This window comes from Strix uralensis, chromosome 7 (genome assembly GCF_047716275.1).
Source record: "Strix uralensis isolate ZFMK-TIS-50842 chromosome 7, bStrUra1, whole genome shotgun sequence".
NCBI classification, from domain to species: domain Eukaryota; kingdom Metazoa; phylum Chordata; class Aves; order Strigiformes; family Strigidae; genus Strix; species Strix uralensis.
The window spans coordinates 15,269,827-15,284,297 of NC_133978.1; the positions used below are offsets into that span (position 1 = coordinate 15,269,827).

General features: G+C 40.5%; 1 protein-coding gene across 11 annotated transcripts in view; it reads right to left on the bottom strand.

Moving 5' to 3' along the window:
* ZMIZ1 (zinc finger MIZ-type containing 1) overlaps positions 1 to 14,471 on the bottom strand; it is a 360,677-nt gene that overhangs the window by 23,304 nt on the left and 322,902 nt on the right. For 8 of the 11 annotated variants that reach the window (XR_012629622.1, XM_074874528.1, XM_074874527.1 and 5 more), the window contains 7 exons: positions 14,127 to 14,241; positions 11,672 to 11,889; positions 10,061 to 10,259; positions 8,781 to 9,071; positions 6,452 to 6,634; positions 4,088 to 4,262; positions 2,615 to 2,801 (listed from right to left, as the gene is read on the bottom strand). Coding sequence is in view for 10 of the 11 variants with exons in the window: in XM_074874528.1 (XP_074730629.1) it covers positions 2,615 to 2,801; positions 4,088 to 4,262; positions 6,452 to 6,634; positions 8,781 to 9,071; positions 10,061 to 10,259; positions 11,672 to 11,889; positions 14,127 to 14,241 (1,368 nt within the window). In the remaining variant the exon portion in view is untranslated. The remainder of the gene's footprint in view (positions 1 to 2,614; positions 2,802 to 4,087; positions 4,263 to 6,451; positions 6,635 to 8,780; positions 9,072 to 10,060; positions 10,260 to 11,671; positions 11,890 to 14,126; positions 14,242 to 14,471) is intronic. The other 3 variants (XM_074874535.1, XM_074874530.1, XM_074874531.1) reach the window with 3 other exon arrangements.

Here is a 14,471-nt window from a genome sequence, read left to right on the forward strand (position 1 = left end):
TACATGGATGTTAACCTTGTGTTAGGAATGAGTAATTTGAAGAAGAAATTTAAAAGAACATGAAGAACTGAAATGAAATGTCAGGATTCTGCTGTTCATGACAGCAAAAGACAGCTGAATGCTTATCTTTTATGCTTGAAAATTTAGGTGCTCATTTCTTCATCTTGCCTGAAGGAAAATATCTTTGTAAGATCCATGAGCAACAGCTCATTCAGGAGATCATCACCTTAACTGCCATTTTCTTTATACAAAAACAGAGATTTCAATTCTGACAACATCATCTTTTCTGGATTTCAAAATATCAAGATTTAGCACTGGATAAAAACGTGGGTTTTTTCTAAAAAGAAAGGTATAGAATACAAACTACCCAACCTTTCAACATAATCCATCTACATTAAGTCTTTCCAGGCTTCTTTTTCAACATTTTATTAACAATTTTTTGAAAGCTCCCTCTGCAAGATCCACAGGAGGGTCTCACCTCATGAGAACACACTGCAGTCACCCAAACCTGGAGGGAAACAAGGCTTGGTACCTCTGATATAAAAACCATGCAGATTAAGTGTGTTCCCGAGGACTCTAAGCAGGCCTGCTGAACGTCACAGAGCGGTGACAGAGCGCAAGAGACCCTCATGTTCTTAGCAGACAGTGTCTCCACCATGGGACGTTATTAATAACTGAGCAGTGCTAAGACTGAACCAGCTTCAAGGCGACATTTTCCCAGCCTTCAACCTTTCTGTTTCTCATAACCATGAAAAGTTCCCAGCGGGGAGAAAAATAGTTGCATTGCTATTCATTATGTGTGTACACGTGAGAGGTTTTGCCAAATATTTTAACTGGCAGACAAATATTAAGAATTGGCTCGATTCCACCATTCTCTATAAAACCAAAATCCATCCACACATGTGACTAATTCATTTTTCTGGAATCCATCCAACCCTGAGTTAAATGTGAAATGACTTCATTACAGGACCATCCGTTCTCCCCACTATTAACAAGCTTTTCAAAACAGCAGACCTGAGCACAGTTTACCTATGAGTCTTCATTAAAATAAGTTTAAATAAAGGCTATGTGTTTGGTGAGCTAAGGAAGAAAGAAAGAAGATATTAAGAAACAGCCTCATGCCTCAGTGCAGCACTATAAATCTACTGAATGAGCCAGCACAATCCCCAGTAGTGATTACTTATTAATAAGAACCGGCAAATAACTGCCAAAACTCCCTCTGCTGCGAGTACTCCACGATAATGAAATGCAAGTAAGCAATAACTGACCTCAAAGTTAGGTGTTAATTATTGGATGTGGTCTGCCTGCAATCTCTCTCCCTCCCAACCCCCAGGCCACCTCAGGGTAGGGGGGCACCGTGGCAGCAAGGAGTCCTGCATCACACCTCAGCTTTAGAGTCAGAGTCCATCCCTGTGGCAGAGAACTGAGCATGCCTCTCTGCCCACATCACGCCCTCCTGAAAATAGAAGTCTCAAGTGGATTCCAGTGAATGGGAAGATGATCCTCACAGGGAAAAAAGCTGAAACTACATGTTATCACTTCCATTAAGGTCAGGGGGTTTGTGGTCCAGGCTCAGGAATAAACTGAAAGTGAGGCAGGTATAATGGAAAATGTGCTTAAGATGATGCATTTTACCATCTCAGCTGCTACATTTGCGAAACAATCCCTGTACAAGATCCTGAGCATCTAACCAGCCTCCACAGTGCACAGAGACAGGCTCAAACAATTTAATCAGCAGCTGAGATAAACACTGAGATGTTTTCTGAGAAAAACAGAACGAGAAGACAAAAATATTCCGTGTTACTTGAAAATATACAAATAAAAAAAAAAATTTAAGGCTCCACTTGTCATTTGATCTAAAGCCCTTTCATGAGCATGGTGGAATCAGGACATAGCCTGGAATCACTCATGCAGATCTACATTAAATGCAGGAAGGTACCACCCAGGAAAACTATTGCTCTGTGATGGAAAGTAGTACTCTCTGTAAGTGAAAACCAGAAGCCTTTGTACGTGGAAAGCTATGCTCCGATATTTCTAACCTGTCCTTACTTGTGGAGTCACAGGAGAGGGAGATTCTAGGAAGTTAGTTTCTAAAGTCAGGAGGATTTAAGCACTTGTCTTTCCAAATGATACCAAGCCTCTAAATCATGTCCTTCATTAGTGTGTTATTTTTATTATCAGATACCCTGCACCATTTAATTTATGTATAAACTATAACAGCCCTGCACAGTTACTCCTGCAACTAACACTTCACAAGCCACAAAGCACCTAGGACTTCAGAGTCTCCCAAATGGAAGTTTGTACTGGTGTTGATTGTGCATGTCCCACACCTGTTCCACCCAGAGCTGAAAGGATGGAACAGTTGCGGTGATTTTTCAAACACTGCGTGCGGTATGCTATCAGCAAGGAGATGCAATACAGATAAGGAAGCATTTTAGAACATGTTGTCTCTGGAAAGTGACAGGTGAGACTGCCTGTGAGTTTAAAGGGCATTTTTCCTATTTAGGTCACAAGTTTTAAAGTGAAATTCATGGCAAACCTAAGTGAAGTTCAGCTGGCCTGCCACTCCTCCATTACTGGGTGCAAGACTTCCTCACAACAAGGCTGAGCTTACCTCCACATCAGCGTCTGATGAACAGTTGGCCGTAAGTGAAAGACATGGTTACTGACTGCCAGGTTGTGTTCCAGCCGGAAAGGCTCCAGTACAACACCATCTCTCACAGGAAACGTCAGACGCAGCTCATCATTGTGGTTGGCTGGGATCGAAGAGGGAGAGAAAGCGTGAACTTTCCCTTTAGCATCTGCAGTGCAATAATAATGTGTATATTTATACAGAATAGTAACAAATGACATAGTGATCTGCTACTGGGTCTAACTTAGCAGGTTCATACACACAAAAAAGGAAGTCACAAGTAACTACATCATCTAACCGATATAAGTGACATGGCTCAAACTGATAGAAATGACAAACCAAATTCTTCTATTCTCTAACATTAGAGCCTTAGCATTCCGGCCACAAACAGAAACCAGGCATGGCAAGAATTCCTGTTTTTTATTACTGGACAGGTTCTGTGTCCAGGCTTACTTTGCTGGCAGAAGACTGACAACAAATCTCTTAATCATGGCAAACTGTGACAATGCTTATTTTCCCCACTTTGAACTGGTATCAACATTACCCAATTAGTTCCGACAGTTTCATCACATGAAACTATCCCATGACCAAAGACACGGTATTCAATTACTATTTGATCTCACAAAATGAGGTTTTGTGGTAACTTACTGCTAATCTATGAAGTCCAAATATCTTTAAATGCTGTGTTCTTGCCCAAATAATACTGCAGGCCACCTTTGTCTACTTCATTTTTCAGCTATCCTGAACTCCAAGTACCAGTTGCAAAGTGCTAATGCAGCAGCAGTTATTTTACAGAAAACATAAAGCGTCTCCCAGTTCCCTAATAAATGATATCTCCTATTGTTCATCAGTCACTTCAAAACCTCAAATATCTTGTGCTAGTATACAGCCAGAGAGATCTTGTTATTCCTGCCCTGTTCCCAGCCAAATGTAGCTGTGATGTTGACTGGCTTTGAAAGGAACATATATCAATTTTTGGCATACTGCTGAATATTCTTAAGAAGCCTGTATGGATCACAATAGAGACACTGCTATAAATATTCACATTATATGCTATTCTGCGGTGATGTTCAATGAACGGCTTTGCCCTTGAACAAAACAGACCACAATGAAAGTTCATACAATAAACAAGCCTACCAAGCACACAACGCAACACAAAATCATGTGTTTTATCATCAGGAAGGTATTAAAGGAATACCTCAGGAGTAAAATCCTTACAAGTTTAACTTGGAAGAACTTTTCTGATACTCTATTTTAGAAGGGGATAGCAATCTTTCTCTTTCCTGTCCTCCACTGGCTCTAGTGAGCCTGCACCGTGCTTGTCACCTATCACAACTTAGCAATTCGAGCCTCTCCCAGTGCAGCAATCAGAGCTAGTTTCCAGACTCTGAAATGTATGTGGCAGAGAAGAGAGGGACTATAAATGACTGTGGGGGTATTCTGTTTGCTACTCACTTGGAGGTGGTGGTAAAGCATTGATATTTGGTTTAATGTCAGGTGGGAATGGTGGTTTGACATCCTGGTTAGGTGACAGGTACGGAGGAATATTGCTCCCTGGAGTCATAGGTGGCGTGGGGTTTCCTGGAACAGGTGAATGAGGGTAATTTGCCACAGGTACAGGCCTTGATGGCTAGAAAATAAATAACATCACATTGTTATTGTGGTCTGAAAATAAGAATAATAAGCCTTGTGAACGTACGGCTATCAAACACCAAAGACTACAAACAAGGTAGGGAGGCCCCAGAAGAACAAGAAACCACAGGACATCCCATGAGGCCTTTGGGGAAGAGGCAGACCAGGAGAGCAAAGCAGGAACTGAAACCAGCAGACCAGCCAGCTTAATCCAGGCAATGACCAGATACAAGAAAGGCTGCCAAGAGGCTTATCACGTTCCTCTGAATGCTCTATTTCCTAAAACCAACCAGCCATTCGCTTCGGTTTTTCCACACCACCCCAACCCACCCAGCACTTTGTATCTCTTTGGCTTCCTCCCAGAATAGCCCCAGTGCGCAAAAGCCTACAGGAAAAATGAAATACAAAGACACACGATTAGAATGTCTGTGTCCCTTTTACTTCCATCTATCCTTCTACCCCTGTACAACTCATCTACTCAGAATGAAAGCTCTGGAGGTCAGGGGATGTCTTTCATTCTGTGTACCTACAATTTGATGGTAGCAGTTAACAGAATAAACCAGAAACAATAATGTGCAGGAAGCTGCCATTAACCAAAAACTGCAACTGCATGGCACTCTCTTGTAATAGCTCATGCACCATAAACACATACAACGAGAGTGTCAGAAGATGAAAATCTTTACAGACAGCCAAAGTATCAGGACTTCAAATCCGATTCTCTATATAAATGCTGCACAGCTAGCCTAGGATACTCTAAAGTACATAAGACAGCTGCATTCTGAAATCTTAAGCATTTACATTTCCAAACATCTTTGCTTTTTTCTTTAACACATACAGTTACTATCTCCACAATCACTACAATCCAAAGGTTCAGGTCCTGTCTGTGGCAAGCTCGAATTTTTCCCCTAGCCAGGATAATCTCCCTTCTTAACAAGGTCTCTTATTTTCTAACTGTTTCCAGAACGGTTGATATTTAAGTACAAAATAGGGGATGCACTGGAAAGACCACAAATTCCCTGTTAGAACTATCCTGTAAGCAAAGAACTTAAACCGCCACCTAAAACAAACACATGTAAAATGTATTTTAAAATCTTTTACTTAAAAACTTTACAGAGATCTTCTGCTGTTATTTTAGCATAAGTGACTCCACTGGAATTACAGTAGTTGAGGATCTGTCTCCTCCTCGTGTTCCTCCTGGCAGTGTACTGCAAAAGCTGCCACGATGCAACAGGCATTCCTTTGGGTACCACAGTGGACAGTTTGGTTGCACACAGAACAGATGCTCTATAGTAAAGGGGGGAGGTGGTGGGGGGCATGTTTCCACTTTTTTCAATGGTGTTTTCTGTGTGAATCACACCGGAACAATTCTGGTTCAAGACCAATGCACATCTTGGATTCTTCCAGCCTACATTCAAAATCAGAATGTAGTCCAGAGACTTCAACAGCTAATGCTTTAAGAGCAGGTCAGACCATTGATGGTCCTCCCTATTTTTATACTCACTGGAGTACTCGTGGGCAAAAGGTCACTTTTGTACGCACTTCAGAGATATCAAACATCAGCAGGCCCTCAGTACAAACTCAGTTTGGATAATACTAAATGCTCAACATATATCCATAAAACAGGTTTTAGGCAACATTTTAACAATTCTAATTCTTGCCCAAAACAAGCAATACAGAGGGAAAAGAAGGAGAAAAGAGGAGGGAGGGGTAGGAGGAAGTCACGTAAACTTCAGTTCAAAGATGAATTCTACAGCTGGAACAGCTTTTAAGTTTGGGCTGGGTTAATCCAACAGTGACGACTGCAGGTCTGAAATTGGGATGCTGCAATGCGAAACGTTTATTACAAATTTCCAAAGTTGTTTTCTTGCAGGGTGCCATGAATAGGTGAAAATATTACACCTGAACTTCATTAGGTACTTCTTTTTACATGCTATGTTTAAAGCAAAACCAACATTTTCTTGTAAAAGCCTCTAATGAGCTGCAGTAACATTCAATTTTCTTTATGAACTGCTCTGAAGTTCCTATGCAATTTGGCTGACTGACTTGATCCTGAGATCCACAACATAAGTAAAAACACTGTGGTTTTTTTCTCTTTAATTACACAAAAGCAGTATCTACGAAGTCATTAATGTGACTTCATTCATAAATGTCTACCAGAACGCAACAAGATAATCTAAAAATTCTTACCTTGTAATACTGCCCCATGTTGACCGTTGGAGGAGGGTACTGCCCTGTGTTTTGCTGGCTTGGCATCCTCTGTCCAGGATAGTTGGGAGACGTAAGGGGTCTTGGAGGGTTGGGAGTGGGGTACTGACCAGGCTGGTTTGGAAACTGGCTATTTGGTCCATACTGCTGGTTTCCATAATTCGGCTATTTCATAACAGAGATGAAAGGAGACAAAGATCTGTTTCATGCAAGCTGACCAGAATTGATTATTAGCACACATTCAATAGCGGAATCAAAGCTAACAAAAAAACCCTCCAGGTGAATACTCCTCAACTTAGTGCCACTTATGCCTAAACCAGGCCCTGATGGCTGGAGGTGAACACTCACTCAAAAGCATAAAAGTCCTGCAAACCAAAGTGGGATAAGAATAACCATGTACTTTAACACACACATACACTCAAGCCTTGCAGCGCTGTCAAAGGGCACTGTTTTTGAAGAAACCAGAATTACAACCAGATGCAATGCTCGCAAAATCTCTTGTGTTTTTGCAAGTGCTACCAGCCCCATCCCTGGGGCTCCTTTTTCAGATGGAGAATGAAAGTACAAAAAGGAAAGTAACAAAAAAAAATAATCCCAGAATGGGCAGAGAATAGAAGCTGTGTTGTCCATGTTTGTCTTCTCAACACAACTGCTATGCTGGCCCTGTGCTACAGTGTTCAGCAATACCCTAACAACTGAAGAGAAGCTATTCTTAGACATAAACACCTTGCCAGTGCTAGCTAGTACTGTGCTGCAGTTTTGGAGTCAAAGTCATAAAAACTGGAACTTTAAAGGTCATAAAATGTCAATTTGAAAAATTAACTGACTAATAAGTTTCCGTAAACAAAGCTTTCAAAAACCAAACAAGCAAATAGCATCTACAGGATCTGCAGAACTCCAGACCAGCAAGCATGTAACATTTAGGTCACTGTTCAGCACTGACTTCTTGGGAACATGATCATATTCACTTACAATGGAAAACCTGCTTCTGAAGCAGCAAGAAGTGATTTACAGTCTTCTTTCAAATATGAAATCTGAAGATAAGAATTATCTGAACAAGCCACATTCTGTGTTTTCTTAATTGTAGAGTAAGTGGCAGTATTTACAGAGTGAAAAGCCTTCCCAGAGAAGCAACTCCTGCAAAAGCACATAACTTTTATTTCTGATCTTTTTTTTTAAAAATTAAAAAAAAAAAAAAAGTTTGCAGATCAGGAAATAAAGGTAGCTCAGTAATAAATGTTTGCTACATTTTCTCCACACCATGGTACTCTCTGCTGTATGTTTTCTATAAAGTCTTACTACCATTATTATAGTCAGGGCAATAGCATAAAAAAAGCTCTATATCTGGAGTTATAGCTATCGTTGTGGTCTCAATTTAATACAGAATTTTACCAGGAAATTATCTCTGAAGTTAGTAACTGGTGGCTAGATTTGTAAAGACATTTAGGTGCATACAGATGCTGAGAAAGAGTTGGTGAGCCTCTCAAAAGCTTCTATTGCCCAATTCACACCAATTTGCATAGTAAAACACTTTAGTGCTTTTTAAAAATCCAAAAGCTTGTCTGTCTACATCTTTGGTTGTCTAATTTTCTTTAAAATTTTGACCCTAAGTGTTTTGTCCAAGGTCATAATACAAGTCAATGGCAATGTAATTTTGTCTACAAAGCCACTCAGTTCTCATAACAGCATGGGAACTTAGACAGAAATACCACATTCCAAATAAACTTCTATTAGATAAACGCTGACACAGAGGGGATTTGAGTTCAACATGATTTATATTCACCTCAGTGCTCATGAAAATCAAGCCTCAAGAAGTTTGGAAAGCAATTGGTCCTTAAAATAAATGTTATTACTATTGGTGTTTATACAACGTATCTCTTTAGAACAATAAAACCATCCAAGAAAATGCAGATCACATATGCATTGGGCTCAAATAAAGTATTTCACCTTCAACATCTCTTTTAAGTTGTCACATTAAATAAATCCACTCCTGTGAAGGAAGTCTGTTTAAAGTCTATGAATTCGCCATCTAGCATGAGAATCTCAAAGGGACATTTTGAGGGCTCCGTCAACTTTGGGCCTTTCTCGGTTTTAATGACCGTCATCTTGACTAACGTAGCAAGGGCCAAGCTGAATACTTTAGAAGTTAAAAAGGAAGAGCTGCTGCCGCTCATATTTTAATGGCAGTATTCGTACCAAGGCTGGAACAAAGATGTACCTATTGTACAGGGATGCACACCACATATTACCCAGCACGTTGCAACTTTCAGTCAAAATAACAGTGTGAACAAAATAGAATTTATTTTATTACCTCTCCTGGGTACGGTCTCTTTATGCCCTGTATAGGCAAAGACTGGGGGCGTGGGCCTGGGTAGGCTTGCTGAGGCATCCTTTGCCCATGGGTGCTGAAGGGACTCATTCCAGGAGGCCGAGGCTGGTTCATGCCCATGGGTGGCCCACTCATGCTGGAAGGCGTCATTCCGGCTCCCATGCTTGCTGGGTTCATGTTGCCTGGCATAGAAGCGGGGCCACGAGGACCAGGCTGGTTCATAAACTGGTTGTTGTAAGCCTGAGTTGGACCCATCTGGAAAGAGGAACAAACCTTCAACGGAAGAAGAAGAAAAAAAAAAAAGAATAAAATGCGACATGCATTTAAAACGGGAGGAGGGAGCTGAACATGCTTTTGGGGGAGGGAAGAGGGGAGGATTTATGTCGCATTTTCCTTCAATGTCCTCCAACATTTGATGGGCAGTGATGTAATTTATAATAAAAATTGAATTGGAATTGTAGAAGGCATCAGAGAGAAAGACAGAAGTCTAAGGTGCACAATTAAATCATTTAAATTGGCTAGTCTATTACTATAAGATAACAGGTTAGGAAGTTGGCTGTGTAAATACAGCACAAGACTACAATTTCTAAGACATGCTTCTTTACATCACCTGGCATAAAAGGCCATATACTTCAAAACTCAGAGAGGTAAAAAAGCTCAGGAGGAAAAAACCTGAATTGATCAAACCCTTTTATTTTAAGAAAAAATTACTACATGAAGTCATGACATGCTGGAGGGTATGGATCACCAGAAATGCATGTCTCACATAGCTGTTCTCATAGACAACATTATTAAAAAGCAAATCTCTTTTCTACTGTCATTTCCTTGTTTGAAGGGAAAAAAACAACCAACTAACTGTAGTTGGTAAAATAAACAATTACCCAAGTGATACAAAACCTATTCCAAGATTCTGGAACATTTCAGCAGGTACTCAAATTTAGAGGTTCACACGGCTGGCAAAGGCAACAATAATATATCACATCAGATGCAGCCATAATTTTGGGTAATTTTCAATTTTTTTAAGGGGCAATCTCCAAACTACAAAACACACTTAGGCAGGATTTGTCAGGAAAAACATGGGAGACTGACTCATACCTACATACACACATTCCAGCAGCTTCTCACAAGCATTTGTAACCATGCTCATGCACAAAAAAAAAAAGAGTAGGCACCCTAATAAACAGGGGAGTGAGAAGGACAGCCCAATTCCATGTAATGGTCCAGCTCAGGCAGGTACGAAGATATAAGGGTTACTCTCTTACCGGTCCATACTGGTTCATGTCCTTATTCTGTGTTTCCTGAAGGGCTGCCACAGTGGCTGTAGCTGTAGCTGTTGCTGTAGCAGCTGCAGCCGCAACTGCAGCAGCAGCAGCAGCTGCAGCTGGCTGGGTGAAATCAGCTGGTGGCCTCGTGTGGGGGGGGATCCCCATTCCTGCAGGGGTATTTGGGCCTCCAGGGTAACTAACAGGGAAGAAAAGAAAGAAAGAAAGAGAGAGAGAGAATTAAGACACGCCTGGTGGATTTTGTTTTGAACGTTGGTGTGATCCTCATCTGGAACTGTTCTAAAATTACATATCAGTGCCTAAAGCCAGCAGGACGGGGAATTAGGTGTGTATATGAGATACTAGTGTTGCTCAGGTGCTGTCACTGGGATTGCAAGGCACCACTGTCAGTTGTTTTGGGGGCAGTGAACTGCTTTGCAGCTCTGTAGCTTACTGCAAAGTTGAACTGAAATCCTGAAAGGTAATGCATGCTCCATTTCCCAATAGTGTAGGGGCAGATTGCACAGCAGCATGAACAGAGAGCTTCCTCCACTACAGTGCATTCATCTGCCTCACTGGTGAATTATGCCAAGTGTTCCCAATGTTGTAAAAGCATTCCTCCCTAAACCTTAGCAGAAAGGCCAGGAGAGATGCAATGCAATCAGCTCTACTGGATCCCACACAATGCATTTTGCAGTTCCTACCCAGCTCTCCTATTGATCATAAGATAAATTAAGCTGAACCATGACCATGCCTTTCCCACTCCAAGACATCAGCTATCTTTATAAATATGGGCCAGTCAGTCTACTATGCCCATTTTAGAGATGTTATTACAAAGCTAAAGAAACCTTCTGACTTGTTCAAGGTCACTCAGTAGATCAGTGGCAGAGATGAAAGTTCCCTCAGTCCCAGGCTTATATTCTTCACACTAGACTGACTATGCTAACAACCTTTTCAGCAAGCTTTGCAGAGGGACCATAAATAGTGGTTTCAGTTAAGTGCACTTATCACCCTTGTTTACAAAGCACAGACACAGAAAGTCAAAATGTAACAAAACCCAGGCTATTAGTTTTGGCTTATTTTGCTAATCCAGCATTTACTTCCCTGAAATAAATACACAGCTTGACCATCTCTCTGAACAAACATCTTCACTCCCAATTCTTTTCTAATTCCTGCTGTGGAGGAAGTCTTTGGGCAGAAATATCCCATTGCATAGGAGCCTACTTTGACTAATACTCAAGCTTATTCCTCCATACGCACGTAGAAATTATACCATCAATACCTTTCACATCCTGGCCTTATTAAATGTTAATCATTCCTAAGCCTGTGGTCTGTTTAACAATCTCTCTTAATTAAAACTTTATTTTGGGGGTTTATTAGAGCTAATTGATTGACCTAAGCCATTTCCATTTACTGTGATGAATTTCATTGCAGTTTAGGGTAGCTGATTTCCAAAGCTGTAAAAGCAGTATGCACTTCAGTTAACCAGCATAAAATAGCTACTGAGACTTTATATAATTAAAATAAGCCCATGACACTTCTGCCAGGTCACTAAAACAAGCTTCATCAACTACTTACATCCATTTTCCACCTCAGACAAGTAAATCTTACCTGCCACCAAAGCCTCCACTTCCAGGATAATTGGGTCGCCCATACATGCCCTGCTGTATGTACGGCTGAGTGGAGCCTGCCTTGGCTGAAAATTGTTGCTGCTGTCCAGCAAACTGAGGGGAATTGATTCCAGGGTTGCTGGTAGTCATCCCAGAAGCCATGGGATTTCCTGCTGGGTTCATAGGGTTGTTAGCATTTGCCATTGGATTTCCCAGCACCTGTGAGTAGGAACATGAGAATAAGGGGCTGTACCTTGAACTACATCAAGCAAATTAAGTTTTCCTGCAATCGATAGATTAAAATATAACCACCCTGTCCTCTGAACTCTAATGAGCATACACCTTGTTCATGTCTAGATATACCCTCCTGGAGATTTCTCCTTTTGCCATTACCAAATAAACAAGAGTTTCTGATCTCTAATTATCCTTCACAGGAGATTTTTAACTAGATGGAACCCAAACTAACACTAAAAAAGTTGTGATAAAGATCTGCTAGAACCATGCTCTGTAGGTGACAAATTCATCCAATTAAGTACATGCTTTTTCTTTTTTTTGGACGTAGGACTTTAAAATAACTTGCAAATATTCAGTTCCACTGGCATACTGCAAAGAGTACTACAGATACAAAAACTGTGAAAGAATGCATTTCAGTGGCTTAACCTGTTCTTGAATCTAACTCTCTCTAAAGTGTACAGAAGTCTGACAGTTATTTTTATGGCTTCTTAGAAGAATCCTGTGTTCTGTTTTTAAAATGACTTGGTTTGCTTGTTTGAAGCATTTTTTTTTTCAATTGAACCAAAACTGTTATGATTTCCATTGAGATGTAAGTATGGCTGTTCATGGATCACCTGCACAGAAACCTGTCTCCTACTTGGGAAGAGATTTAGTGGTCATTATTTTTGCAGAAGATCAAGTCATCAGCTTTGGGAATTTCTGAAAGGGAACCAGTGAGGCCAACTCACTCCTCTTGCTCGGGGAGCATGAAGACTTACGGTAAACCTTGTCATTCATTTAAATCTGCTTTGAACTGCTACAACCAAGCTTCATGTTCCAGAGTTTCACCCTTCCCTTGCAGTGGTTCTGAAGAAGCATTTTCTTCTACCAAAGCACTTTTTTTCTTTTATTGCACATTCTTCTGAAGTATCATGAAGCGTTCAATTAACATTACAGTGTTCTTATTACAAAACAAAACTCTGAGTCTTTTTTTTTTTTTTCTTCTCCTCCTTTTGCCTTTTTACGTGTGAAAGATTTCCACAAGAAACTGTACTTCCATTTTCTGGCCAATGTATAGATCTATGTGTTTACTCAGGTTTTTCTCTCCCAGAAGGGGATACCTTTTCTTTTAAGGTGTTAAAGAGAAATCAACAATAATAAATCATGTTATAGAACCCATAACTGTTTCCTCTCTTTATTTTTTGAGGAAAGATTTTGCGACAACCAGTGCTTACATAACTGCCATGTGAGCATCTATATGACTTAGCCCCTGAATAACTTCTTTTTCAAATGTTTCAAACTATAGTAATTTTGGTTTCAATCTTCTCACCAAAATTAAAATATTTTTTTTTAAAAATCCACACAAAATTTTGTATTGGATCTAATGTCACTTGATTTGAAAAAGGTAGAAAATACAGGTTAGATTTATGTACCATTAGCACTCATTAAAGATGGCGATGTGTTTAGAGCACTTCAACTAGAGTGTAAGAAAAGGCTAGACTGAGAGCTTGATTTGTGCCACATCCCTTGGAGAGCACACTATCACAAATAATTAGCATCTCCTTCATTAAAGCTGCTTCTTTTTGTATAGCATAATTCAATATACATTGCAGAAGAAAAAGAGAGGTAAGACCGGAGAGAACCAAATGAAAATCCAGAAAGCATGGCTCTCACTTGGAAGCCAGGAGCTCATGCTTTTGGTCCAATGCATATTGAAGTATTTTTGCTAAGTAAGGCAGTATTAACAGAAGAGGCTGAAAAAAGCACAGCCTACAGTTGGTAGTTAGCACCTCAGCGTGGGGGTAGACACGGCACTGGATTTCACCAGCCCACAAGTACGACACAACCCCAGGTAAAATCAACAATAACTGTCATTTGGTGAATCTAGCTAGAATTTTTATATTTAATAAACAACTCTTCAAATTCAATCTGAAATTCCCTAAAGGTTTGGGATTACCCCAAAATCATGCTTTTAGTGTTGAAAGCATACAGTGCAAAATACGTGCTAAACCCAAGATTGACATTTGCATGCAGCTAAAGGAGCTACTGACTCAAGCTCTCCGACACCTCCTTTCCAATGCCACCAAAGAGGACAGGATAGGGAAGAAAACGCACCACGTACAGCAAAGAGAACATCAGACACTGTTATGGATCCCGAGAGGATTTTCCAAAAAGCTTTTCATTTTGCAAACATTAGTGAAAACCCTTATCTAGAGGGGAGGAAGCATAAAAACCAAGCTTACCTGGCTTTGAGAGGTGTTAGTCACACCCCATACTGTGGTGACCACTGATAAAGAGCCTGGAGGCTGGTTGGTATTTTGCTGCCAGGGAACAGAATCGTAGGGGAAAGACCCATCACTGCAAAAACAAGTGTTGAGGGGAGTGAGATTTTGGAAGTTTAAACAGTGGCAAGTTGCTGGCAGGAACAAAAGGATTAACACCTGACATTACCTTAACTCTCCTCTCCTCCTTCCATTATTAGCCTGATACTCTCAGAGGCATAAAGTTTCTTTAATAGCAACATAATCATATCAAAACCACACAGAACTAATGAATTCCTTAACTGTACTGAAGCACAGGGCTTTTAC